General features: G+C 43.4%; 1 protein-coding gene across 1 annotated transcript in view; it reads right to left on the bottom strand.

Moving 5' to 3' along the window:
* Positions 1 to 26,419, bottom strand: part of LOC105936915 — a 62,989-nt gene that overhangs the window by 4,916 nt on the left and 31,654 nt on the right. The window contains exons 29-55 of the mRNA XM_036141644.1: positions 26,060 to 26,320; positions 25,625 to 25,885; positions 24,289 to 24,558; positions 23,020 to 23,283; positions 22,680 to 22,940; positions 20,962 to 21,225; positions 20,620 to 20,880; positions 19,257 to 19,517; positions 18,808 to 19,068; positions 17,141 to 17,401; positions 15,730 to 15,990; positions 14,544 to 14,801; positions 14,190 to 14,450; positions 13,353 to 13,402; positions 13,058 to 13,268; positions 11,285 to 11,545; positions 10,274 to 10,534; positions 9,929 to 10,189; positions 8,262 to 8,522; positions 7,415 to 7,675; positions 7,054 to 7,311; positions 5,008 to 5,271; positions 4,652 to 4,912; positions 3,575 to 3,835; positions 2,353 to 2,613; positions 2,021 to 2,278; positions 1 to 40 (exon numbers count right to left, since the gene is read on the bottom strand). The exon at positions 1 to 40 is cut by the window's left edge and continues 221 nt beyond it. Coding sequence (XP_035997537.1) covers positions 1 to 40; positions 2,021 to 2,278; positions 2,353 to 2,613; positions 3,575 to 3,835; positions 4,652 to 4,912; positions 5,008 to 5,271; positions 7,054 to 7,311; positions 7,415 to 7,675; positions 8,262 to 8,522; positions 9,929 to 10,189; positions 10,274 to 10,534; positions 11,285 to 11,545; positions 13,058 to 13,268; positions 13,353 to 13,402; positions 14,190 to 14,450; positions 14,544 to 14,801; positions 15,730 to 15,990; positions 17,141 to 17,401; positions 18,808 to 19,068; positions 19,257 to 19,517; positions 20,620 to 20,880; positions 20,962 to 21,225; positions 22,680 to 22,940; positions 23,020 to 23,283; positions 24,289 to 24,558; positions 25,625 to 25,885; positions 26,060 to 26,320 — 6,574 coding nt within the window. The remainder of the gene's footprint in view (positions 41 to 2,020; positions 2,279 to 2,352; positions 2,614 to 3,574; positions 3,836 to 4,651; positions 4,913 to 5,007; positions 5,272 to 7,053; positions 7,312 to 7,414; positions 7,676 to 8,261; positions 8,523 to 9,928; positions 10,190 to 10,273; positions 10,535 to 11,284; positions 11,546 to 13,057; positions 13,269 to 13,352; positions 13,403 to 14,189; positions 14,451 to 14,543; positions 14,802 to 15,729; positions 15,991 to 17,140; positions 17,402 to 18,807; positions 19,069 to 19,256; positions 19,518 to 20,619; positions 20,881 to 20,961; positions 21,226 to 22,679; positions 22,941 to 23,019; positions 23,284 to 24,288; positions 24,559 to 25,624; positions 25,886 to 26,059; positions 26,321 to 26,419) is intronic.

Raw genomic sequence — 26,419 nt, 5'->3', positions numbered from 1 at the left:
CAGTCGACGTCCACAGTGAGGTTGGAAGGTGGGCAAGGCACTGAGAGGGGAAAAAAGACGAGGGAAGTCAGAGAGGGAATGCAGAAACCACTCTGCTCTGCAGCGTTTTAGCTTCCAGGGGACAAAAGTCTACCTATGCACGCCAAAATTCATGGCTTTTGAGATAAATATATACAGTAAAGAACATAACTGATAAAGCAACACCACAAGATACGGGTTTTATGCTACACAACACAGTCTCATGTATTCTTCACGTGTATGCATCGAGAAGTGGGGCATTTTATGGTCTTTAAAATGCTTCACACAATCCTAAAAGGTAGGTTTGGTACAAAAAGAACATATTGTAAAATAAGGCAGTGGCAGTAATATCCTGAGATCTTAATCTCAGCTTGAAATGGGCATTATCGCAGTCCATAACTGCTGTAAATATGATAGATTTGAACCGTTGCAGGGAAAAGATCGGCAGTCCTGCTTAACGAGGACGAGAAATGCTGATTCGACGCTCGTATTACAGCAAAAGTTTGTTGAAATATGTCTTAATTCTAGAGCGGGCACAAAGGCTGTTGAAGCTTAAGCCGTGCTTGCACTGTACGATATTTTCAATCGTTGTACTCAGATACAGCTCAAACTGTACGGTGAAACCTGAAGGGTTTAAAAGTTCACAGCTCACCATCTCTGTTCTTACTGTACGGCCCGACGCCCTGATGCGACCTGAGTCTTTACACCGTACGTCTAAAAACCACACGTCGGACTCAGCCCCGCAGAGAGATGGCGCTACTCGGACTCGTCTACCCGGAAGCCCAATGTTAACATTAGAAGAAGAAAAAGACGGAAGTGTCGACGCTCACTGTTAAACATGAGGCTCACTAGAACAAAGGCAACTCTACAAGTTTCTCCTCCGTAGTTTCGCTCCATGTCACACGTACCGCTAACCTGACTCCGCCAGATGGATTTGCTCTGCATATCCATCTGGAAACCTTCCGTTTAAGTAATTTTGGGAAGGGGCAAAAATACTGGTTAGCTGATTGGCCTATGTTGGTGATAGACGGGCCAAATAAACCAATCAGATCAACGAAGCATATGACGTACTAACAGCGACGACGAATACACAACCACAAGCTCTTGCCGAAACCAGTCGGAAGAAGAGCAAAAACATCTTTTCCTCTGAGAAAAGCCTCCAGAGCAGTGTTTTGCTCTTCTTTCAGTGAAGAAATACTCTGTAATTCCGATAAAACTTGCTCGATAGCCACGCTAACGCTAGTTTCATCGGCTGAAGCCGCCATGTTCTTTAGACTGAACTGTCGCGCTTCTCGTTGCGTCACACCTCAACCCGCCTCAAAGCCAACGCTGATTGGACGTTCGTTTGGTGAACGGCTCCAAATTTTCTTTAACGGAGAGTAGCCAGACTGATCTGCGAGTGAAACCTTGAAAGCTCGCGAGATCAGGATGGTCTCACGAGGCTAACGTACCGCTGCCATGCTTCTCTCCACTCCTATGTTTTCGTCTGTAAAGACGAAGAAGAATTTCCTTGTTTGCGCATGCCCAGTGCGCGAGGTTGGGGGAAATCGGCTCCTAGCTCTGCTTCAACAGCAGGAGGCGCTCACCATCACCTCAGGAGGGCCGACTAAATTTCAATCATGTTTAATTTTCATCCGACCGTACGATTCCTGATAGGGAGGTGATCGTGAGAGGCGAATCGGCACTCGTTACCAGCTGTATGCTACACGACGCAGGACGAATGACCAAGCTGAAACTCGGCCCGATCCTCACATGACTGAAGAATCGTCCAGAAAAGGACAAAAAACTCGAACAGTGTACGCCCGGCTTTACTCATTCTGTGTAAAACAGATCTGTGTTGCAATTGAACAGGAAATTATCTATCAATGTAACTTTTGTCTCTGAACCTGGCATTTGAAGAGGGGCGTGGCTATCGGCCCCTCACACGGTTAATTCTGTCCATCTGCAGCCTGCAGTGGCTACCGTCTCAGCTAACTTTCCGACACGCGTCCGATCGACGTACCTGTTCTGAAGGACGAGTTGCCGGGGTAGCTGGTACAGTTGTCTCCCACGGCCGTGATGCTCAGGCCGTACTCCTGCCCGCAGTGGAGGCCGGCCAGCGAGCAGTTGTTCTCCGGGCTGCTGCAGCTCGCCACGTGTCCGTCTCGTCCCGTGGCCGTCAGCTGGTAGGATGTGGCCACGGGCGATTTCGCCCACGAAACCGCGGCTCCCTTGTCCTCGCACTGCGGCACCACCGTCACGTTGCTCGGGACGCAGGGGGCTGAAGGACGACAAGCATTGTATGAAGTTTCTCTAAAGACGTGCGTGACGAGACCCAAGCGAGTCCCAGAGTACCTGTTTTGATCTTGGCTGGGGGACTTCTCAGGCTGCTGCACTTGTCAGAGGAAGCTGACACTATGACGCTGTACTGCAGGCCGCAGCGGACATCCTGGAGGACGCACCAGTTGGATGAGCTGTTGCAGGAGAGGACGGTTTTATCGGTGGCCTCCGCCGTGACCAGGTAGAGGGGCGAGTTCGGCATCTGCTTCCACTCGACCAGGATGGTGTCGCTGTTGCATTTAGTTGTTGCACTGATGGCCTCCAGAGCGCAAGGACCTAAGTGGACGGACATTCACCACATATCAGCATCAGCAGAGTTCAGAAAGTCCCACAATGAGATGAAAGGAAATCCAAATCAAATAATCTATTGTTCTAGCCGTGTTCCAGCACAGTTTGACAAAGTAAAATACTTAATTTGACATTTTCCAGGTCTGAAAAGTTCTGGAACAAAGCATGAAAAGTGGGCTTTTTAAGCTGGGTCATCTTAGATTTTCAATTCACCACATCACAGCATAAGATTTAGTTCACTTTCTTGATTGTTTTGGTTTTTGGGTCACAAAGAACACATTTCAGGTTTTTTATGTTTTGTTGGCCTCTTCAGCTTCTTGGATCAGGGTTTTTCTATCTAAAACTGCTGTTCTTAAGCTGATTCAAGGAATCCTCAGCCACAAACTGTGCCTTAAAGACTACATATTTAGTCCAGGATAGCTGGGTTCTGGTTCGACGCATCTAGGCCCGACAGATTTTGAGTTACATATGGTCAAAGTCTGTTATAAAGCAAAAAAAAAAAAAGCAATAACAAGGTCTTTATGGCATGGGGGAAATTAGATAAAAGACCAATAAAATAAAGTCCAGGTAGTTTAAAAAATATAAGAAGAATATATACATTTTATTCTGAAAAGTTATAAAATCTCAATACAGATGTAATGGCTTCAGAGTAAACCACCAATTTTCCTCAGATCTCCGATCTTTTCTTATAGTTCATCAAATGCATTAAAGCTAAGAACATTTTTGGACTAAAAACTGTCAGCATAATACCCTTTGTACACTTTCGGGTTGTCAGAAACGAATCTGATAAAGATTACAGTAATATGCGTTGATGCTTAAATAGGAGGATCTTCAGAACTGCTAAATCTAGAAAAAAAAAAATTTTTTATATCCATTATATTGCTTTTGTAAAATAAAATATAATCAGTAAGGTCAGGCTCAACATCTCTACCTGAGTAAAAATGAATACCTGTCTCAATCTCGAAGGTGGTGCTGTGATTGCTGCTGCAGTGCTGGTTGATCGCCGTGACATGGAAGGTGTAGAGGGTCCCGCATTTCAGGTCTTCCACCTCACAGGGGGAGGAGGAGGAAGTGCAGCTGGAGTTGTGACCACTTTCTGCCTTGCCCAGCACGAAGTAGCTGGTTGCCCCCGCTGAGGGGGTCCAGGTCACCCAGGCGGAGTTTGACACGCAGTCCAGGTGGCCGTCGGGCTTCGTAGGAACACACGGAGCTGTGGCACGTGAACCATGAGAGGGGTTTTACTTTTAATTTATAATATAGTGAATAACATATTTGTATTTATTCAAGTCAATTATATTTATATAGCATCAATTCACAACACATGTCATCTTAAGACTCTTTCCAAAGTCAAAACCAATCAAATCCTCCAGGTGGGTCAGAAAGTTTCCTCTCTAAGGAAACCCAGCAGGTTGCATCAAGTCTCTCCAAGCAGCATTCACTCCTCCTGAAAGAGCGTAGAGCCACAGTGGACAGTCGTCTGCATTGTTGATGGCTTTGCAGCAATCCCTCATACTGAGCATGCATGAAGCGACAGTGGAGAGGAAAACTCCCCTTTAACAGGGAGGAGAACCTCCAGCAGAACCAGAACCAGGCTCAGTGTGAACGCTCATCTGCCTCCACCCACTGGGGCTTAGAGAAGACAGAGCAGAGACACAGAAAGCACAGCAGCTCACATTGACCCAGGAGTACTTTCTATGTTAGATGGTAATAGAGGATGATCTGTCTCCCCTGATGATGTCACAGATAACAGAACGCCAGACCAGGTGTACCTTCTATGAAGAGAAAAAAATAATAGAGAACCAAAAGGTAAAAGCTGAAATAACAACAAACACTGGAAATTGGAGAGCAGTAGGAGAACTCAGCAGAGTGAGAGAAATAGACCCTGATGTCCTCCAGCAGCCTAAGCCTATAGCAGCTTAAACTGCTGGAGTATAAAAGCAGAAAAGGTTGCATGTTTCCAACTTTTTCACCTTGACACCTAAACGCTACATGAATAGGTGAATACTTCCCGTCAGAGGATGCTTACCTGAGCAAGTTGCCACCACGGCGCTTGGTTTGCTCTCACAGGAGCCTCTGACAGACAGGACCGTGACGTTGTAGTGCTGCCCGCAAGGCAGGTTGTTCAGGGTGCAAGCGTTGCCGCTGGAGTTGCAGTAGAGTCTCGCGCCGGTGTTGCTCACTACCGCCACGTGGAAGTACTGGGCGTCGGGGTTGGGAGCCCAGGAGACGACCATGGCCCCTTTGGCACATTGTGCGTCCACAGCCACGTTCTGAGGCGGACACGGGGCTGACGGATGAAAGCGACAAAGAGAAGACAAATGTAATTCCAGCCTCCAGACTACTGAACGACATCCCTCAACTAGGCGGGGCTTGAGCTCATACCTGTCTTCACGTCAGTCTTGTTGCTCTCCACGCTGGAGCAGGACTCGTCCTGGCTGAACACGCTGACCCTGTAGGTCTGTCCACACTGCAGGTCCTCCAGGTCGCAGTAGGTCATCGTGTTGTTGCACTCGGCCCGGTGACTCCCATCTGCAGCAACTCCCACTGCTACGTAAGAGATCGCCCCGCTGGCCCGCTCCCATGTCACCGCAGCAGAGTTTGTGTGGCAGCGGAGGGAAGCGCCGACGTTGGTGGGCTTGCAAGGCACTGGGAGGGAGGGAGAAAGTGCGGTAAGACGTACAGCTTTATCATGCCTTCAGTGGAAATGGATACTACAGCAAAAAACAACTAAAACCATAGAGAGGAATATGTTTTATACTGATATGCAAGGTACCCTTATGTACGGGAATGAGTTCAGATTTAGTTAACTAAAGCTAAACTCAGTCGTTTTTGGCATGTTGCTCTCCTGTGGATTAAATTCTTGTTCCGTCGCTTTCCTCTTGCAGAAAGATGAACCTCAGCTGGAGCAACGCAGGCATAAATAGACTTAGATGACGTTCTGGGTTCTTTTCTGACCTCCTGAATGAGTTGATGGGCTGTTGGAGCCATTTTGGTAGGTTATCCTCTCCTGGAAAGCTTCACTGCTGTTCCATTTTCTTTCTCTATAGATGATGCATTATGGTTTTGTAACTCTTTCTAGACATTTAGTGACTTTTATTTCTCTTTACACTGCAGAAAGGGAACTAAAAGTAAGTGCAATTTTCTTGAAATTTGTATATTTTTCCTTAAACAGCTAAATAAGACCATTTGCCAATGGAATGAGTATTTTTACCCCTAAAATAAGATAATTAGACATCCTGCACTTGAAATAAGATGATGGAGATGAATTGTTCTTATTTTAAGTGCAAAAATATTATTCCGTTGGTAAATAGTCTTATTTACATGCTCAAATCAAGGAAAAATACACACATTTCAAGAACATTTTACTTACTTTGAGTTCCCTTTTTGCAGTGTAGTGCTTGAATTTCTTTAGAACGGGAGATGTTTAACATTTTTTCAGATCTTTAAGCTTCCAGGTCTTTTTTTTTTTTTAAGGGATTTCTTGGTTCTGCAAGTCTGGTTGTATTCAGGCAGGCAAAATTAAATTCAGCTTTCTAAACAAATCTTAATTCCTCATCCAAAAAAAAGTTACATTTACTTGAGTAACTTTTTGAACCAAATGTACTTTTAAGAGTAGTTTTACTTTTTTACATGAGTCATATTATTTACCTGCTCAAATAGAGGAAAAATACACAAATACTCAAGTATTGCTACTATTACTTGAATAAACTTTCTGGCTACTCTTCCTACTGTGAGTAACTTCACGTATAAAGAAAATACTCGTTTAACCAAAAATCCACCAGAGAGACAAAAACCCAGAGTATATGTTAAAGTCAGACTTCTTATTTGTACACAACTTTGTTATTTTAATGTTATTTTTATCTGCTGAGCTCATTGAGCCATTTGGAGCTCAGATGAATGTATAGTAAACAGTAGATATTGTCACTGGAAGTACTTTGCACCGTTCTAACAGTATATACATTAATAGCTGTAAGTATTGCTTTCAAGTGTAATGTTGAAAAGATTATTTAGAAAATAGTTTCTTTTGCCTGAAATTGTTGTTTTGTAATTATGTTATTCTTTGTATATGTTTTCAATGTTGTCTTTAAAATACCAGAATTTGCACCGAACCTTGTATTTCTGTCTGTCCGATTACATAATTTTTAAATATTAAATTGTCCGTTGTTATGATTAGTTACTCAGTACTTCAGTAACCTTCTAACTGAATACTTATTTAAGTGGCTACTCTACCCGTCTCTGTCATCATTTAACCTTGGCCTGTAACTCTTGATGATCAGAAACATGTTAAGTGTGATAAAAAAAAAGTCAATGTTGAAGATAACTGTAAGGGGGACAAGTACTTCTGCACAGCAATGTAAACATAAAACTCCCCAGATAAGAAAAACAAAGCATGGGAAAAAAAGGATAGTACAAGTTATTTATTTTTACCAGACTTTAGGTTGAGGTAGGCGTCGCTGTTGTCACAGCGTCCGTCCTGAGCGGTCACCGTCACGTTGTAGAGCTGGCCACAATGCATGTCGGGCAGCTCACAGCTGGTTTCGCTGCTGCTGCAGTACACTTTGTGACCGTCGGGTCCAAAGGCTTGCACGCGGTACAAAGACACTCCTTCATGCTCTTCCCACGACACCACGCCTGTGTTGTTGCCGCACGCCATCTCTGCCGTGACGCTCTGTGGCACACATGGCACTGCGAACCCACAGGTGGGCATAAAAGGAAAGAGGTTAAATACAATATCAGTATAAAGCCGTACGATTAAAGGATAAACGGGATCCAAAACCGGGAAGTGTACCTGTGTCAATCTCCACAGCGAAGCTTTCAGCACTGCTGCACGTGTCGTCTGACGCGGTGACTGTGACCGAGTAGTTCAGGCCGCACCGGACGTCATCCAGCAGGCAGCTGGTTGTGGTGCTGTTGCACACGGAGGCGTGCCCGCCGTGGCCCTGTGCCACCGTGGTGTAGGATAGGGCCCCTTTGCTCTGCTCCCAGGAGACCATGACCCCGCCAGACTCACAGACCACCCGGGCTTCCACTAGATCAGGTACACAGGGCACTACAACAGCACAACGGGGGTCACCGATCACCGATTGTTAAGAAAATGTTTCAATTGAGAAAAAAGGGAAACAAAGAAAAAAAAGAAAGAAAAAAAAGGGGAAAAAAAGAGAAAAAAAGGAAAAAAAGAGAAAAATGGGGAAAAAAAAGAGAAAAAAGGAGAAAAAAAGAAAAAAAGGAAAAAAAGAGAAAGGAAAAAAAGAAAGAAAAAAAGAGAAGAAAAAAAGGAAAAAAAGAAAAAAGGGAAAAAAAGAAAAAAAAGAAAAAGGGGAAAAAAGGAAAAAAAGAGAAGAAAAAAAGGAAAAAAGAGAAAGAGAAAAAAGGGAAACAAAGAGAAAGGAAAAAAGAAAGAAAAAAGGGAAAAAAAGAGAAGAAAAAGGAAACAAAGAGAAAGGAAAAAAAGAAAGAAAAAAGGGAAAAAAGAAGAAAAAAAGGAAAAGAGAGAAAAAAGGGAAACAAAGAAAAAAGAAAGAAAAAAAGGGGAAAAAAGAGAAAAAAAGGGAAAAAAGAGAAGAAAAAAGGAAACAAAGAAAAAAAAAGAAAAAAAGAAAGAGAAAAAAAACTTTTAACTGTTTTTAAATGTTCACCTGCTTGCAGGTGATGCACGCTGCTCTGCGATACGTTGCACACGCTGTTGATGGCGATCACGCTGACGTTGTAGGTGAAGCCGCACAGCAGGTCGGCCAGGACGCAGGACTGCGAGTCCGTCGAGCAGTTGGTTTCGTGCGCCTCCACGCCGAACGCTTGAACGACGTAGGAGTCGGCGCCGCCGCTGGCCTGCCACTCCACCTGAGCCGTGTTGCTGTCGCAGTCCAGAACCGTCACGACGTCTTCGGGAGGACAAGGCACTGGAAGAAAAAACAACAAAACAACAAATGAATAGAAGGAAGGAGGATCGCTGAAGGAGGTGTTGAAATCCTCCAATCGCCTACAACGTCATGTTACGAGCGCCCAGGCTTGGCTCGCACCAGGTTCTAATTAGGTTGAGTCGTTACTTAATAAATAATAATTTTGAGCTTTTTTAATGCTTGAATAGAAAGGTTGTATCAGGAGCACCGACAGTTTTGCTTCTTGGCGTATTTCTGCCACTCAACAGCAAAGAAAAGCGTTTACGTGCACCCTGATTGGATCATCAATTGGTGTAAACCATCCCTCTCTCTGCAAAACAGAACTAAAAGTAAACTTTTTCTTGAAATGAGTGTATTTGCCCTTGAGTTGAGCAGGTGAATAAAATTATATGCCAGCGGAGTAAGACTATTGCACTTAAAATATGTACAACTCATCTCCATCATCTTATTTCAAGTGCAGTTTATCTAATTACCTTTTTTTAAGTGTAAAATTGGCAGGACGTCTTATTTACCTGGTCAAATCAAGGACAAAATAGAGTCATTTTAAGAAACTTTTACTTAGTTTTGTTCCCTTTTTGCAGTGTGTGCATATTCCCTTGAACACAGTTCAAGCCAAATGTTTACATACTTTAAACGAGACACCTAGTTTCCCCTTGTCTGACAATAAATCAAGACAAAACATTTTTATTTATTTTAGGTAAGATAATCTCAATTAACGCTGAGATTAATGTCGTTAAAACATTTTCAAGGGCTCACAATATTCTGACTGGCTCGTTGTTTCCGATCAGCCCTTCATTCCTATTGCTTTTGTCCATGTAAATGTAGCTAGTGTCAGGTCCTCTGTTACGCTACCCCTGTTCCGGTTCCCTCCTTCTTGTGTTCCTGATTCGACTTTCGCTTGCCTGTCTGTACATTTTTTTTTTGTTCCCAACAAACCGCCTTTCACCTCATCATGCAACTCCCAAGCTTTCGCACCCACCACACTGCAAAAACTGACCTAAAAAAAAGTAAAATGTTTTTTTAAAATTAATATTTTTGTCCTAGATTTAAAGAAGATAAATAATATTATCTGCCAATGGAATGAGCATTTTTACCCCTAAAATAAGATAATTAGACACCCTGCACTTGAAATATGATGATAGAGATGAATTGTTCCCATTTTAAGTGCAAAAATCTTTGGCAGATCATCTTATTTACCTGCTCAGATCAAGGACAGATGCCCTCATTTTAAGAAAATTTTACTTATTTTTAGTTCCGTTTTTGCAGTGCAGCAACCTCTAACCAACATATGACAGTCATGGTTCAATGCTTTGTTTTGTTTATACGGTAATTTTGTGCAAATCCTTGCCACATAGCAATAGTGCGTCCTTAAACTCAAGGCTCATATTCTCCTTTTGAGTATCTACCTGATTCCAGCTGCTGCGCGGTGCTAGGCGGACTGCTGCATTGATCGTTTGAAGCTACAGTGACCACATCGTAGGTTTGGCCACACTGCAGGTTCTCCAGTTCGCAGTTGGTGTGGTTGGTGGTGCAGGTGGAAACGTGGCCACTGGAGGACCGGGCTGTGGACGTGTAGTTCAGGGCGCCCTCAGAATACACCCAGTCCAGGAGGGCCGAGTTGGTGTAGCAGTCCAAAACCACCGAGCCGACGTTGGGTGTGCAGGGAACTAGGAGACGGGATAAATAACCGTAAATGGATCAGTCACATGAAAAAGTAAAAACAGCAATATTTTAAATGGCCAACGCTCTACCTGATTCAAACTTAACCGCTGGGCTTAGCAAGCTCGAGCAGATGTTGTCCTCGGCTACCACCTGGACATGGTACTGGTGTCCACAGGTCAGGTTGGTCAAGGTGCAGTTTGTGTGTTGCGTTTCACACCAGGACTGGGCGCCCTGCGTGCTCACCGCCATCACTTTGTACAACAGAGCGCCGTCGCTGACGCTCCAGGATGCAACAGCCTCGTTTTTGGTGCAGTCGACTGTCGCTCTCACATCAGTGGGAACACATGGAACTGGGGAAACGTGGATTATTTAAGGCACATGTAAAACCTTTTCAGTAACAAAAAGTCTTTTTTTTTTTTTAGAACAGAAAGCATTAGCAGAGTACATCGTGTTGCACAGATTATTTATGCATTACGTTCAGATTTTCTCCTCTTTTATAACTTTGTCATGGAAACAATGTTGACTTGTTTTAATATTGTGTAAAAGTTAGGGCTGGACGATAATTCAATAATATATATTGATCAATAGACGTATATCTATAAAATAAAAAGTTCAATAGAATAACAGTTTTCCTTCCTTTTGCATTCTAGCCTATCATGTATGATAATATTACAGTCATTACGTCCTCCCAACCAATCACAACATAGACCTAGGAACCAAGCTCCGCCCCCTTCAAAGAGTTCAGAGAGCATGCGTTCTTTTTTAAAAAACTTGTAGTTTTGGTAAAAAGTTGGTTGAATAAAGGTTTGAATTTGAATTCAGTGTTTGTGTGTTCTGTATCTAAAACTAGGTTGCATAAAATTGCCAGGGCTGCACTTAAAATATGTTTTGAATTTGTTGATAATTATCGATATCAATCAATATAGTTTCTATTTTATCGATATGCTTTTTTTCTATATCGTCCAGCCCTAGTGTAAATGAAACGATGTAGAGGAAAATAAAGCAAAGGTGGATGAATTAAGCTCCTTTATCAGTTATTTCTTCCTTTCTTTTATAATGAGAGAGGGATTAAAGAAACATTTAAAGGTCTAATAACTCACCAGACTGCAGAATGTCTGCTTGACTGGGGGCCGAATCGCAGATCCCGTTGGAAGCGACGACGGTCACCAAGTTGTTCTTTCCACACGGGATGTTGGGAATGGCGCACTGCTCCTTGTCAGAGGCACAGTTCATGGCTTGGCCGTCGTCTGCCGTTACTGTGGCGGTGTAGTACTCCGCGCCCGCCGAGCCGGTCCACGACAGCAGAGCGATGTTTGATAAGCAGTTCAGGACGCTGTGCACCTGAGTGGGCGGGCAGGGCTCTGAGCGGTGGAAAGAATCAAATCAGTTTTTTTAGGCTAAGCCAGCTGTCTAGGAACTTTCAGTCATCAACCCAAAACTTATCGCATCCCCGTTATATAAATATGCTGACACAGCTAATTTCTTTTAAACCACGGTTCAAGGTGGGAAAGTCGATCGAACACGCCGGTCAAGCCTCACGTTGACCTTCACAGGCTGGTAAAGACCTATGAAAGTAAAATACCTTCTCACATAAGGTTACCTCCATCATCAATCAGAGCAATGATTTAAACCTTAAAACCAAACTGGACACGTGACAAACATGGATGTACGAGGATTCAAACTCATCTCACCACCGATGTTAAGAGAACTGCAGCAAAAAAAGTTAAATATATATATATATATATATATATATATATATATATATATATATATATATATATATATACAAAGTTCTTGCCATGTTCACTAAATAAAATGATGCAAACGCTCCAACTTTTCCATTTTAGTTCAAGGTTGCCTGTATAAGAGACATGAAAATGCAGAGGGGAGTGAAGGCACATGAAATAGGGCTTGTTTGGAGGGCAGGGCAATAAAAAAACGTATTTTTTGATCAGAAGGGTCCATTTCTCTCACTCTGCTGAGTTCTCCTACTGCTGTCCAATTTGCATTGCTTGTCGTCATCATTTTAGATTTTTAACTTTTTGTTCTCTCTCTCTCTTTTTCTCTTCATAGAAGGTACACCTGGTCTGGTGTTCTGTTAGCTGTGACATCATCTGGGGAGGCAGATCATCCGCTATTACCATCTAACATAGAAAGTACTCCTGGATCAATGTGAGCTTCTGTGCTTTCTGTGTCTCTGCTCTGTCTTCTCTAAGCCCCAGTGGGTCGAGGCAGATGAGCGTTCACACTGAGCCTGGTTCTGGTTTTGCTGGAGGTTTTCCTCCCTGTTAAAGGGGAGTTTTCCTCTCCACTGTCGCTTCATGCATGCTCAGTATGAGGGATTGCTGCAAAGCCATCAACAATGCAGACGACTGTCCACTGTGGCTCTACGCTCTTTCAGGAGGAGTGAATGCTGCTTGGAGAGACTTGATGCAACCTGCTGGGTTTCCTTAGATAGGAATTTCTTTTTGACCAATCTGTATAATCTGACCCAATCTGTATAATCTGATTGAATTTGACTTTGGAAAGTACCTTGAGATGACATGTTTCATGAATTGGTGCTATATAAGTAAAACTGAATTGAATTGAATTAAACATTAGAAGTTTGCTAAACTCTGATGGGAATCTTACTGGAACCATGAAATTTTGTTAGATGAGATTAAGACGAAGGCTTTTAGAGAGACACACTCTTGGTGGATTTGCCATTAAGATGCAGAAGCACAAAGGGACCGACGGTTTTGTCAATTAACTCTTCTCAGGTCATTTCAGGCACTAAGATTAGAGTATTGTGTCTTTCACTTTTACCTTAGGTGGATTTTGGAAGGCCATTTCTATAGAAAGCACAAATTCCACGGGACGCGATGAGTATCTACCTGAAAAGAGCGTTGAAGGCTGGCTGGGACGGCTGGTGCACACAGAGTCGGCTGCCTGAACAGACAGGAAGTACTCCTGGCCGCACATGAACTCGGAGATGAAGGTCCATGTGTCGTTGGTGCTCAGCTGCACTTTGTGGCCGCTGTTTGTCTCTGCGGTCACAATGTAATACTCAGCGGTCTCGCTGGCGTTCCAGGCCAGTGATCCGACCTTTGGAAAAGATCAAAATGCATCTTGGTCAGCTCAGATTTGACCTAAAAACCTAAATGTACTTCCAGTCGAAGCAGCAGTCACCTTCGTAGAGCAGTTGATAGATGAGGTCAACCCTCCAGGTATGCATGGCGCTAGGAGAAGAAGACGGAGGAAGTTTGACATTTATAAATAATCTGGACAAAAACAAACTTCAAAGCGCACAGATGACCCAGAAAATATAGCACCGCTCACATTTTTTGTGTCTACAATCTTTTAATTTAGTTTGATCATAATAACAATAAGTCCCTCATGATTCAGGGGACGGCTTGATGAGTTGGGGTGGGGGGGTAGAATCATGCTGGCCCGGGTTTCTGGGTCTTCTGTACTGGTGCTGGGGTATATATATATATATATATATATATATATATATATATATATATATATATATATATATATATATATATATATAATTGTGTATATTTGTTATTTGTTCTTGTGAATTTTGGATCAAAAACATAGTTGTTAAACAGGGAGGTACTTTAATGTTACTTTAAGTGCAATTAGAGGGAGGAGGGGTATGAAATATAAGTTTTACTTCTTCATACCCCTTTTCAGACAACTTACATTAATCAAAGTTAGGGTAAATATACTGACAAGTTTATTTAGAGGAAAAGTTTGTTTATCTCAATTCTGTTTATGTTCAAATTATTTGGAACAGAAAAGTTTATGTAATGTTTACCAATTACTTTTTTATGTGGTACTGTTTGTTTTGAAGTATTTATGAAATTGATTTATTTATTATTATTTGTTAATTCCTGAAATTGATTTATTCATTATTATTTGTTAAATTTGTTAATTGGCTGAAATAAATTCCTTCCATTCATTCACTCATTCATGATTTTCAACTGTGTACTGTTTTATCTTTAAAAGCTGGTTCACCCATGCGAATTGTGGCGCTGTTGCTCGGCATGCTGCTGCAATGGTAGTCGATTGCGATGACGTTAACGGTGTAGATTTCGCCGCAGTGCAGGTCGTTCCACGTGCAGCCGGTGGTGTTGGTGGTGCACTCGTGGATGTGGCCGTCCCCTCCCACCGCTACGGCCAAGTACGACTCTGCGTTGGCGTACGTGGTCCAGCTGACGGAGCCGAGGCTGTCCTCGCAGCGCGTGTAGCTCTGCAGGTGCTCCGGGATGCAGGGACCTGAGGGAGGAGGGACGACGACGTGAAAAGTCACATAATCGCTCACTAAATGATGCACGTAATGAAATAAAGCTAACCAAACGATAAACACACCTGTTTTGTATTTTTTGGGCTGGCTTACGGCACTCTGGCATCGATCGTCTTGTCCCGTTACGGTGAAGGTGAACATCTGTCCGCAGGGCAGGTCGGCTTCGATATTCGTCTCGTTGGTTTGGAAAGTTGAAATGTAGCCCAGATCTCCGGCGGCGGTCACCAAGTACTGCTCTGCTCCCTGAGCCTCGTTCCAGTCCAACGTCACCATCTCACTGTGGCATGATCCGTTGACTGACAAGCCGGTTGGCTGGCATGGCTCTGGAAAATGAAGAAATAGGGATAAATGGTGCATTATTATATAAAAAATATATATAATTTAACTATTTTCAGCATGGAAGTTAGACTAAGATTGTTGATTTGGTTTAACTTTTATAAGAACTATGTAGCTATGTAGATAATTATATCAATGTATTCTATATGCTTCTTTTTGTTAAATGTATATCATTAAACTACAAAATAGAACTAAAAGTAACTAAACTTTTTCTTGACATGAGTGTATTTTCCCTTGATTTGAGGTGGTGAATAAGATTATATACCACTGGAGAAAGATTGTTGCACTTAAACTAGGAGCAACTCATCTCCATCATCTCATTTCAAATGCAGTATATCTAATTATCTTATTTTAAAGGTAAAAAATACTCATTCCTTTGGCAGATCATCTTATTTACCTGCACAAATCAAGGACAAATTACATGCATTTTAACAACATTTTACTTAGTTTTGTTCCCTTTTTCCAGTGTGTGTATTTTCACTTGAACACAGTTCAAGCCAAATGTTTACATACTTTAAATGAGACACATAACCCTTAATTTCCCCTTGACTGACAATGAATCAAGAGAAAAAATGTTTTGCTTATTTTAGATAAGATATGATCACCTCAATTAACGGCAAGATTAATGTCGTTAAAACTTTTTGATGCCATAGCTTTAGAAGCTTCCAATAGGCTCACTGGTTTAATGCCTTATAAAGTTATTGAAGAAGAAAACAGTGGACCTTCACATGGTGTCCTACAGAAGGAGGGACTGGTGCACTTCACAAAATATATGCCAGCATAAAGTGAGAATATGATGCTGAATTATTAAAGTAACACCTCCTGTTCTTAATCGGTTCTTAATCTGATTTATATGTGTTTTTGTAAAGTGCAAAGGAAATGCTACTGTTTGTGCACAAGCGTTAACAGTCCTACCTGTCTGGATCTCCACAGAGCTGCTGTTTTCGCTGTAGCACATGTGACTGAATGCGACGACAGAAAACACATATTTCTCTCCACAATCCAAGCCAGGGAACCGGCAGGTGGAGTTGGTGGAGTTACACTGCAAGGTCGTTCCCACGCTGCTGGTGGCCGTGGCCACGAAAAGCTCCGCGGCTTCGTCTCCGTCCCAGAACATGTTGGCTTCGCTCGTCCCACACTGGAGGTCCACGCCAACGCGGAGCGGCTTACAGGGACCTGGGTACGAGGTTCAACAGAAGAATGGTTGATAAACGGAACATCGCTAAATGACAAAAGATGTGAGAGAGTAGAGCTGGACGATACAGATAAAAAGCATATCAATATAATAGAAATCATATTGGATTGATTTCGATAATTCGCAGCTAATTCAAAACATAAAATTTAAGTTTATGCTGTTGTTTAATGACTTATTTTTAGATACAGACACAAACACTGAATTAAAACTCAACCCTTTATTCAACCACTTTTTTACCAAAACTGGAAGTTTTTATAAAAGAAAAAAAGAACACGTGCCCTCGGAACTCTTTGAAGGGGGCGGAGCTTAGTTCCTGGGTCTGCGTTGTGATTGGTTGGGAGGATGTAATGACTAATATTAACCTACATGATAGGCTAGAATGCTAAAAGGAAGAAAAATTGTTATTCTATTGAACTTTTAATTGACCCTTTGTTCTATCATCAATATACATCTATCGATCAATATATATTGTTATTGAATTATCAGTTTTGTTCTAAAATTTTATAAAATTAAAAAAATAAGAAGAATCTCGGTTCCATAGATAATTTGACTTACTGTTTTCTACATTGCACATACCTGATATGTCACATTATATCACATTGCTTAATCATTTCTGCATTTTTTTTTGTATATTTGTATATTGCTTTTATGCAAATATAACAGCTATACAGTGCATTTCCTGTTTATTCGGCATTTAGAGAGTACAGCAAAGACAGAATTTCATTGCACATGAAAAGGAATTTTCTTGACTGAATGAACATGAACTGAACTGAAACTGTTTCGCAGGGAAACATGTGGAAAAATGTAAACAATTATTTAATAAATGGTTTCTTTGTGATTCAAACTGAGAAATCCTACAAGAAAAAATTATTAGTCATGAAATGTTTTAACTTATTTCAGAAACATGAGGCTGTGGATATTTTGTCTTTTGGTTTTGAACCTGTTTTTATTCTGGTGCCCTGCAAAAGTTATGGGTGACCCATAAGACGAGTTTTTCTTCTTCATGCTTCTGTTTTCCTCAAGATGTTTATTATATTCGTGTTTTATCCATGGAGGGAACATAAAAGTTGACAATTGCAGCTGTAATGAAAATACATAAGTCAGTTTTCCGCTGCTTCTTGCTGGACTTACGCGTGCTGAAGGAAACGCCGGTGCTCGTCTCAATCTGACATTGGTCGCTGATGGTTGTGAGGGAGATGTTGTACGTCTGACCACAGTTCAGCTCCGACAGCACGCACCGGAGCTCGCTGGTCTCGCAGGAAGCCTGGTAGCCATCCGTCGATACGGCAGTGACCGTGTAGGAGCTGGCCCCCACGCCGTAGCTCCACGAGACTGCCGCTGTGTTGTTGTCGCAGTCAGAGCTGGCGACCACGTTGGCGGCTGTGCAGGGAGCTAAAGACGGGAGGAGATAATCAATGAAAGCTGCTGAGGGAACCTATTAACAATGTGTAACTTAGAAGACATCGATTCATTCATTTTAGATGTTATTCTTTTATTTTATAACTTTCAGGAAACACAAACATTGTCCATGTTGGTTCTTTGAATAAATATCAATCACAAACCCTTTTGCTTGATCACCATACATTAATTGATATTGTATAAGGTCAATATAAGTAATTCAGATTAATTAATTTAACTGGTAATTTATAGGACTGATTTGATTTTTGATAACCGATGAAACGCATTAGTTAATCGCCTTTAAATAAATTAAAAGTTGCCGATTGCCGCTACATCGTGCTCAAGGTTTCCCTTTCATCAGTCCCGCGCCGGCAGTTTATGTCAGAGCCAAGATGTTCACTCTAGTGTTATAATAAATAAAATTATAAAAATTATTTACATCCTGGTATATATAGTATAACATGACTGTTATAGTATGCCTCATGGCAGTCCAATTAGTACTTTATAAAGTGTTGCTAATGTGTGCTTTTGCTACAGCAGCTCCTCAATCATAGAATCACCTTCCCTTGGACATCAGAATTAAATCCCTTCATCTCCCTGGCCTTTTACACAATTTTGACCTTTGAATTATATTTTTACTTAATACACTTTATTTTTTAAAGGTATACTATGCAACCGGGATTGATTTTCCAGCGAGGCTCCCCCCAGAGGGCGAAAGTAAAAGTGCACTGTCGTAAATATGCTCAGCTGTTCTGGTTTCTCCGTCAAGCCAGGCGCGGTTGTTTTGAGCTTAGCGAGCAGGCGAACGCAACGAAAAGTGGAAAAAACGGCAGTACAAACAATGACTAACACAGTGAAGGTATGAACATCAGGGTTTCCCGCAGCGCTATCTTGGCGTCTCGCCAACATTCAAAAAAAAAAAAAAAATACAAATAATAATAATAATAATAAAACTCGATATGCTTGCATGTTTATTTGACGTTAACACGCGGTTCTTTGTTGTTGCTTTCGCGCGTGCATATAGTGAATGGCAGGGCAAAAACACATGGAGTTCTCGCCGTAAAGCAAGACCGACTCTCGCGGTCTTGCACAAGACTTCTGAGCCTGTGGGTGCGGGCCGTGAGCTCTTGCAATTGCAAGTACGATATTTCCCCCACAGACCACCAGGGCGGCCGAGAAAACCTTTGTTCGACCTGAAATGACTCATTTAATCATCCAAAACGGTATGGACCACATCAATTAACTGAAAAATGTTGCATAGTATGCCTTTAAGTTTGACTGACTGTATAATTGTTTTGTTATATTAATTTTTATTTAATTTATTTTAGATACTATTTTTGGATCATGTTACGGCTGTTTCAATTATTCCATATGCAGCACTATAAACAAAGCTGTGGTACCTGCGGTCAGCAACACCGTGTTGGACCTGCTGCTGTTGAGGATCTCTCCGACGGCGATGACGCTGGTGTAGTAGACGACGCCGCAGTGCAGGCCTTTCACGTTGCAGAAAGTGGTGTTCGTGTGGCAGGTGAGCGAGTGGCCGTCGCGCCCGGCGAGCTGCACCTCGTAGCCCACAGAGCCCCAGCTGGTCTCCCACGACACAGTTCCCAGGTTCTCCTGACAGTTCACATGGGTCTCCACGTTGTTAGGCGGGCAAGGCTCTAGGAAAAAAAAACAAAGAGGCAGGATCGGTTGAATGAAGCAGAGCATTATGAGCTGCATTTATCCATCTATGCACTAGCGTCGCAGTTAAAAGAAGCTAAGTGTGGCTAAACTAAATGTTATACTCCAAATCAGCCTGTGTTCTCCTGTATTGCTGATGTGTTTCCGCTCCAGATGTGTTCCTCACCGGTCATAATAGCAGCTTGTTCGGTGGAGATGGACACGTCTTCGCACACTCGGTTGTGCGCTGTGACGGTGATGTTGTACTCCTGCCCACAGCCCATATTGTATAAAGTGCAGTAGTTGTCGCGGGTGGTGCAGGAGACGGTGAGGCCCTGCTCCGTTTCCCCTCTGACGGTGTAGTTGTCGGCGCCAGCAGCCTTGTCCCACTGGACCTGACCGATGGACAAGCTGTACAGAGGGGTGATTTGTTCGGGAACGCAGGGTTCTGCAAGAGAGGATGGAGACATCATAAAAACCAAGTTTATGATTTGCGACGTGCTTTGTGACAAGAGAACGATTTCAGTTTCTATTATAAATGTAATTAGTAACTCTGCTGAGTTCTCCTACTGTTCTCCAATTTACAATGTTTGTTGTTATTTCAGCTTTTAATTCTTTGTTCTGTCATTTTTCTCTCCATAGCAGGTACACACTAATAGAACGGTCTGGCGTTCTGTTAGCTGTGACATCATCAGGGGAGGCAGATCATCCACTATTACCATAGAAAGTACTCCTGGGTCAATGTGAGCTTCTGAGCTTTCTGTGTCTCTGCTCTGTCTTCTCTAAGCTCCAATGGGTCGAGGCAGATGAGCGTTCACACTGAGCCTGGTTCTGGTTCTGCTGGAGGTTCTCCTCCCTGTTAAAGGGCAGTTTTCCTCTCCACTGTCGCTTCATGCATGCTCAGTATGAGGGATTGCTGCAAAGCCATCAACAATGCAGACGACTGTCCACTGTGGCTCTACGCTCTTTCAGGAGGAGTGAATGCTGCTTGGAGAGACTTGATGCAACCTGCTGGGTTTCCTTAGAGAGGAAACTTTCTCACCAACCTGGAGGATCTGATGGAATCTGACTTTGTAAACTTTTTATATCTCTCTTTGCAGGTGTAGAAGCAGACTCAGAGGATGTTATATTGCTCTCTCCTTTTTCTCTCCTCTTTTTCTTTCACCTTTTCTCCCTTTTAGCATTTTGTCTCATCTGTCCTTTTTTTCCTCTTCTACCTTCCCGTTTCAGTGTCCATTGAACATGAAATAGTCCCAGCATAAATTCCAATAGAGCTTCTTGCGTGTTTAAATCTACGGTGAAAGCAGTAAGGCTCCACTTGTGAAGGTAAAATCTGTTGGGCTCTTTTTTAGCATTAAGACAACAATCCTTAAAACTACGCTGCCAGACAGGACACACAAAAAACCTCAGTCTCCTCAGGAGGCGGAGTCTGCTCTGACTCTAGTCCACCTGATGGTTCAGGTTAACACCCAGGTACTTATATTACTCCGCTATCTTGGCTGTGATGGCTAAACGTGCGCCTCGGTCATGCCTGTTGCTAGCCTGCTCACCGGTGACCAGCTCTCCGGTCATGTCGGCGCCGCTGCTGCAGCTCTCTCCCACGGCTTTCACAGACACAGCGTAGCTCTGACCGCAGCGCAGCCCTTCCAGCTCACAGGAGGTCGCGTTGGTCTCACAGGTGACGTTATGATCCGACGCAGTGGAGGCCACCGCCGCGTAGGACAAAGCGCCGTCGCTCGGGTACCAGGATACCCGGGCTGTCTTTGTGTAGCAGTCCATCACTGCCTTGATGTTCCTTGGCTTACACGGCACTGGAAACAAACGGACAGCCGTCAGTTTCCCCTTATAAATGTGGTCCTGGTCTGCGTCCTTGGGGATGATTCCTCTCCTACCTGAAGGCGTGTCGAGGACACCCGTGGCCGGGCTGCTGCAGTATCCATCGGAGGAGACCACGGAGACGTGGTAGACCTGGCCGCAGCCGACCCCTGTCACGTTGCACGAGCCCTCGGTGGTTCCCTGGCAGCTGGTGCTCCGGCCGTAGCTGTCCTGCAGCGTGGCGACGTAGGAGTCGGCCCCGGCGCTCTCAGACCAGGAGACGACGAGGGAGTTGGCCCCACAGTCCATCACGGCCGACGTATTCTGGGGCGTGCACGGCACTGATGGTGCAAGTCGACGAAAAGAGATTAGCGCCAATCAAGAAGACAGACATCGCTGTCACATTTGACTGTCAAGTTATAAACTAGTCATATCTATTTCACTATTCACCCTCCATATTTACTGTCCTTCTGGTTAAGCCTTAAAATAAATTAATCTTTAATTGCAGTAGCAAAATCTCACACGGTAACCTTTAATTTAGGTAGATATAGTCAGGGTGAGAAAAGGTCAGGTAAATGTCAGGAAATACTTTTATTTGAAGGTGAAAACACTGAAAGTTCATGCTAAGAGAGCTGCAGCGAATTATTGAATGCAACATCATGCAACACTGATAATAACTGATTTACTTTAAGGCTTTTTAGGTATATAAATGTAGATCGCTACACAGCAACAGTAGATGAACACAGCATTTTATGGTTTTACATACGGCGTTTAGGAATCTGATAAATCAACATTATTGCTAAAATATTTAATATGCCTAACAGCAAACCTCTTCCGTCTTATATGCCCGTCACATGAGCTCACATCTGCCTCTCATTACAATGCTTTAGGTCAGGTGTGTCCAATGTGCGGCCCGGGGGCCATCTGCAGCACCTGGAATGATTCTCTGTGGCCCCCCCAGCCACAGTCCAAGAGCGGCACAAATTTGGCCCTCCAATAAAAAGCAGCTGATGCAGATGGACACTTTTTTTTTTGTAAGTTTTTAGAATGAGACTTTTAATAACAAATGTATATATTCTTAAATGAAAAATGTTAGCCACGTTTTTTTCCATTTTCACTTTTATTATTAAAGTATTTCTGATTCTGATGGCAAACAAACATCTAGCGCCTTTTTTTTTTTAACCAAAAACAACCATGGCCACACCCACATAGTTAAAGTTCTTGTTTTTTTTTCTGGGGAAAAACTAAAGACTTTATTTATTTTATGCTAAGTAGATTAAAAGAAAAGAATTCACACAAAAATTATTATTGTGGCTTTACTTAGTAACAAAAAAAATGGCCGCAGGGACTTTTAATTTGCTGATTTTGGCCTGTGTTGCTACAATTTTGGCCGCCGCTGTTTTACGTAGACCACGTACCTTATGAAGAGAATGCTACCCCATCACCTGACAATGCATTTGATACTGTAGCCCTAATTGATGATGGCATCATTTAGCGTCTACTTAATTCAACAAATACTTGTCCAACCAGTTTAGGACACTCAGAGAACCACAAAGTTTCATCTACAGATAGGCGGTGGGACAGGGAGAGAAAAGTGACTCTCCCTGTCACGACACAGCAGAACACTGTGAATTTGATGCCAATTAAGTGACCTTCATTTCCTCAAGTTCAGACATAAATCATGTTTTCAGAACTTTAGCTTATTAGGCAATATGGGAGTCAGTGGGCTGACAGTTTTATTCGCTCTTTATTTGTATGTTTGACGGGATCCAGGATGCAAACTCTGAGCTCATACCAGTCTTGATCTTCACGGTGTCGCTGGGTTTGCTCCTGCAGCGCATGTCCTCGCCCGTCACGGCAGCCGTGTAATTCTCTCCGCACCGCAGGTCCGTCAGCTCGCACCGGTTGTCGGGCGACCTGCACTCGGACACGTGGCCGCTGGCGCCGACCGCTCTCACCGTGTAGAGCTGTCCGCCGCGGCTGTAGCCCCACGACATGGAGGCCACGTTGCTGCTGCAGATCAGGTTGGCCTTGAGGTTCTCTGGCACGCATGCCACTGACAAGGGGGGAGATTTACAATCAGGCTCTGTCCGCTGAAAACAAAACGATTCTGGTCGAGTGTCTGCGACATGCACCTGTCCTTGTGATGACCCCGTCGCTCTCCGAGCTGTTGCAGGTGCGTCCCTCCGCCGTTACGTGCAGGATGTACATCTCTCCACACGGCAGGTCTCTGATGTCACAGCCGGTGGCGGATGTGGTGCAGCAGCTGGGTTTGGCACCGCTGAGCTCTTCCAGTGTGGCCGTGTACGTTACTGCACCGGAAACGGCTGACCAGTTGATCGAGAGGGTGCCGTTGTCGCAGTTTACGGTCTCCATTATACCCTGAGGAGGACACGGCGCTGAGGAGGGAGAAGAAAATGTTAGAAACGTTCACCAAGTGATTATTGAAACACTGCAAAAACGGATCTAAAAATAAGTAAAATGTTCTTAAAATTTGTGTTTTTGTCCTAGATTTGAGCAGGTAAATAAGATTATCTGCCAATGGAATGAGTATTTTGACCCCTAAAATAAGATAATTAGACATCCTGCACTTGAAATAAGATGATTGAGATGAATTGTTCTTATTTGAAGTGCAAAAATCTTGTTCCATTGGCAAATCATCTTATTTACCTGCTCAAATTAAGGACAAATACACTTATTTTAAGAACATTTTACTTATTTTTAGTTCCATTTTTGCAGTGAAGGCAAATTCTGAGCACTCATGAGACTAATAAACATATTTTTTATAGAGATATGTCAGTATGTGCCATTGATGGCGCTTAATGAACGGCATGCTGAGGTTGTAAGCCAAGCTAAGCAAGTTTAGTGTTGAGGCTGACCTCTTTTTAAAAACTTAAAGGTTACGTTTAAATAGGGTTACAATTTAATTTCAGCCTTTTTTTTTTTGCATGATCCTTATTTCAAATGGGTAAAAATAAATATATCAATAATTATCTGATGTGACAGGCTTGTTTTGTGATACATTTTTCAGCCATATCGCACAATTATTCCCCACTCCATCCCAGCGCAACACTGAGACAAACAGGACAAACATCCAAGCACACACACTCATACCTAAGGGCAATTTAGCGAGACCAATTAACCCAACAGTCATGTTTTTGGACTGTGGGGAGAACCCAGAGAGAACCCAGGCATGCACGGAGAGAACGTGCAAACTCCATGCAGAAAGACCCAAAGCCTGGATTTTAACCTGAGACCTTCTTACAGCAAGTCAACAGTGCAACACAATTCCCCAGACACAACATTAGGTGATAATATCTCCATAACGATAAGATCTGTATAGCAAACATGCCTGTTCCCATTTAAAAAATGTCATCTGCCTAAAGTTTCTTTGTATTTTTTACCCGTTTCGGTGGCGACGGCATTGCTGGCCGCGCTGATGCACTGTTCGTTCTGGGCCATCAAGGTAAAGGTGAGATTCTGGCTGCAGGCCAGGGCCGGCAGAGCGCACATCCCGTCGGATGTGGAGTTGCACTCGAATGTCTGCACGGCGCCCCGGCTGTCCGCCGTGACGATGATGTATCCCTCAGCCCCGGCGGACACGTCAAACGTCACCCACGCCGAGTTTGTCAGACAGTCGATCTCCACGTCTGACAGCCGAGGCACGCAGGGAACTGAAGGCGAGGAGGGACAAGATCGTTAAATTGGTTTCCTTCAATGGAGAACCACAGGTTTCAGATTCAGTTGTAATTCACACTGCTCAACATAACATCTGGGCCATTTTTAATTATCAAACATGAACACTTTTCACTTGTACGCATATTCAATTCAATTAAGTTTTATTTATATAGCGCCAATTCATGAAACATGTCATTTTAAGGCACTTTCCAAAGTCAAATTCAATCAGATTATACAGATTGGTCAAAAAGAATTTCCTATCTAAGGATGCTTATGAAAGAGCTTTTCAATCTCTTGTTTAACCTTTGACTTTTGGTAGAAATTACCAGTGTTGTAGTACTCGAGTCCGAGACTCGAACTCGAGTCCGAGTCATTAGCTAACTTTAGAGACTCGTGACTTGACTTGGACTTGAGCACTGATGACTCGAACTTGGACTCGGACTCCTACATTCAGATCATTCTGACTCGGAAATTGAGAAAAAGACTCTACCTTTTTTTTTATATCATTAGGCTATAATTTTAATATGTCATTAGAATATTATTTGATGCATGATTTTAATATCTAAATTATTAGTGCAATGTGGTGGAGTGTGGATTTTTTTTTTAGTTTAAAAACATGTAGGCTATGCTTACTTTAGTGCAGAACTTGGACTCGACTTGATCAATAAGGACTCGACTTGGATCAATAGTGACTCCACTCGGACGAGTTAATTGACTTGACTCGCGCTCGACTCAGATTTTTTTTTTAATGACTTGGACTTAACTCGGACTTGAACACTGGAGACTCGAACCTGGACTCGGACTCGAGGCATAGTGACTTGACTACAACACTGGAAATTACTCATGGAGTTCCACAAGGTTCAGTGCTTGGACCTGTAGTTTTTTTTGCTTTCACTCGGTCATATTACATGACTGTAATGCTGCCTTCACTGCTCAGATTATACCCTACTTCTTCAGTAAGTATGTAATAAAAATCTAAAGGAACTTCCCATCAGCCTTTTCCTACTTTTTAGGGAGGACGAAGGTGGTTGGAATGAGAGGAAAACATTTTTTTCTGAGCACCTGTTCTGATGGTTATGGTGGCGCCGTCCCGGCCCACGCACGCGTCCGCGGACGGTCTGACGGTGACGTTGTACTCCGTCCCGCACTCCAGCGTGTTCAGGCTGCAGCCGCTGCTCGTGCCGCTGCAGTTGTGTGCGCGGCCCGCTGCGTCGACGGCGGAGACGGTGTACACGACCCCCGGCACGCTGCTGTTCCAGGCGACCGACACGACGCCGCTGCTGCAGTTCACGCGAGGATGGAAGGACGACAGCGGACAGGGAGCTGAGGGGAGAAAGTAAGATATAAGACGGGAAAGAGAGGACATAACGGAAGAGTAAGGTGCTCCACCAATGGGAAGACCATCCTGACAGGAGGGCCCAGAAAGAGAGGATCTCCCAGGATGCAATGCATGCATGAACCCCCCCCATGGTTGTTTTCTGTGTCGTCGAGCCCCACCTGTTCTAACTTGCTTTATGGGGCTGAGGGAGCTGTTGCACGCCTCGTCCTGGGCTGTAACGGTCACATTGTACGTCGTCCCGCACTCCATGTTGCGCACCACGCAGTAATGCTTTTCCGTCCGGCAGACGCTGACGTGGCCCCGCCCGTTCTCTACAGAAGCCCGGAACCGTGTGAAGTTGCCCGTGGATTCCCAGGTCACGTTGAGGACTCCAGAGGGACAGTCCAGATGTTTCTGGATGTTTCTTGGAACGCACGGAGCTAAAGAGGAGGCATAAAGGCCACAGGAGTCGTTTAAAAACTGATGCTCACACTGTAGCTTTAGTCGTTTTTTTGTTTTTTTTTTGGCAGATAACAGGA

Source organism: Fundulus heteroclitus, chromosome 9 (assembly GCF_011125445.2).
Source record: "Fundulus heteroclitus isolate FHET01 chromosome 9, MU-UCD_Fhet_4.1, whole genome shotgun sequence".
In the NCBI taxonomy this organism is placed as follows: domain Eukaryota; kingdom Metazoa; phylum Chordata; class Actinopteri; order Cyprinodontiformes; family Fundulidae; genus Fundulus; species Fundulus heteroclitus.
Note: the sequence above shows the minus strand (reverse complement) of the source record. Positions and strands in the feature narration are given on the sequence as shown.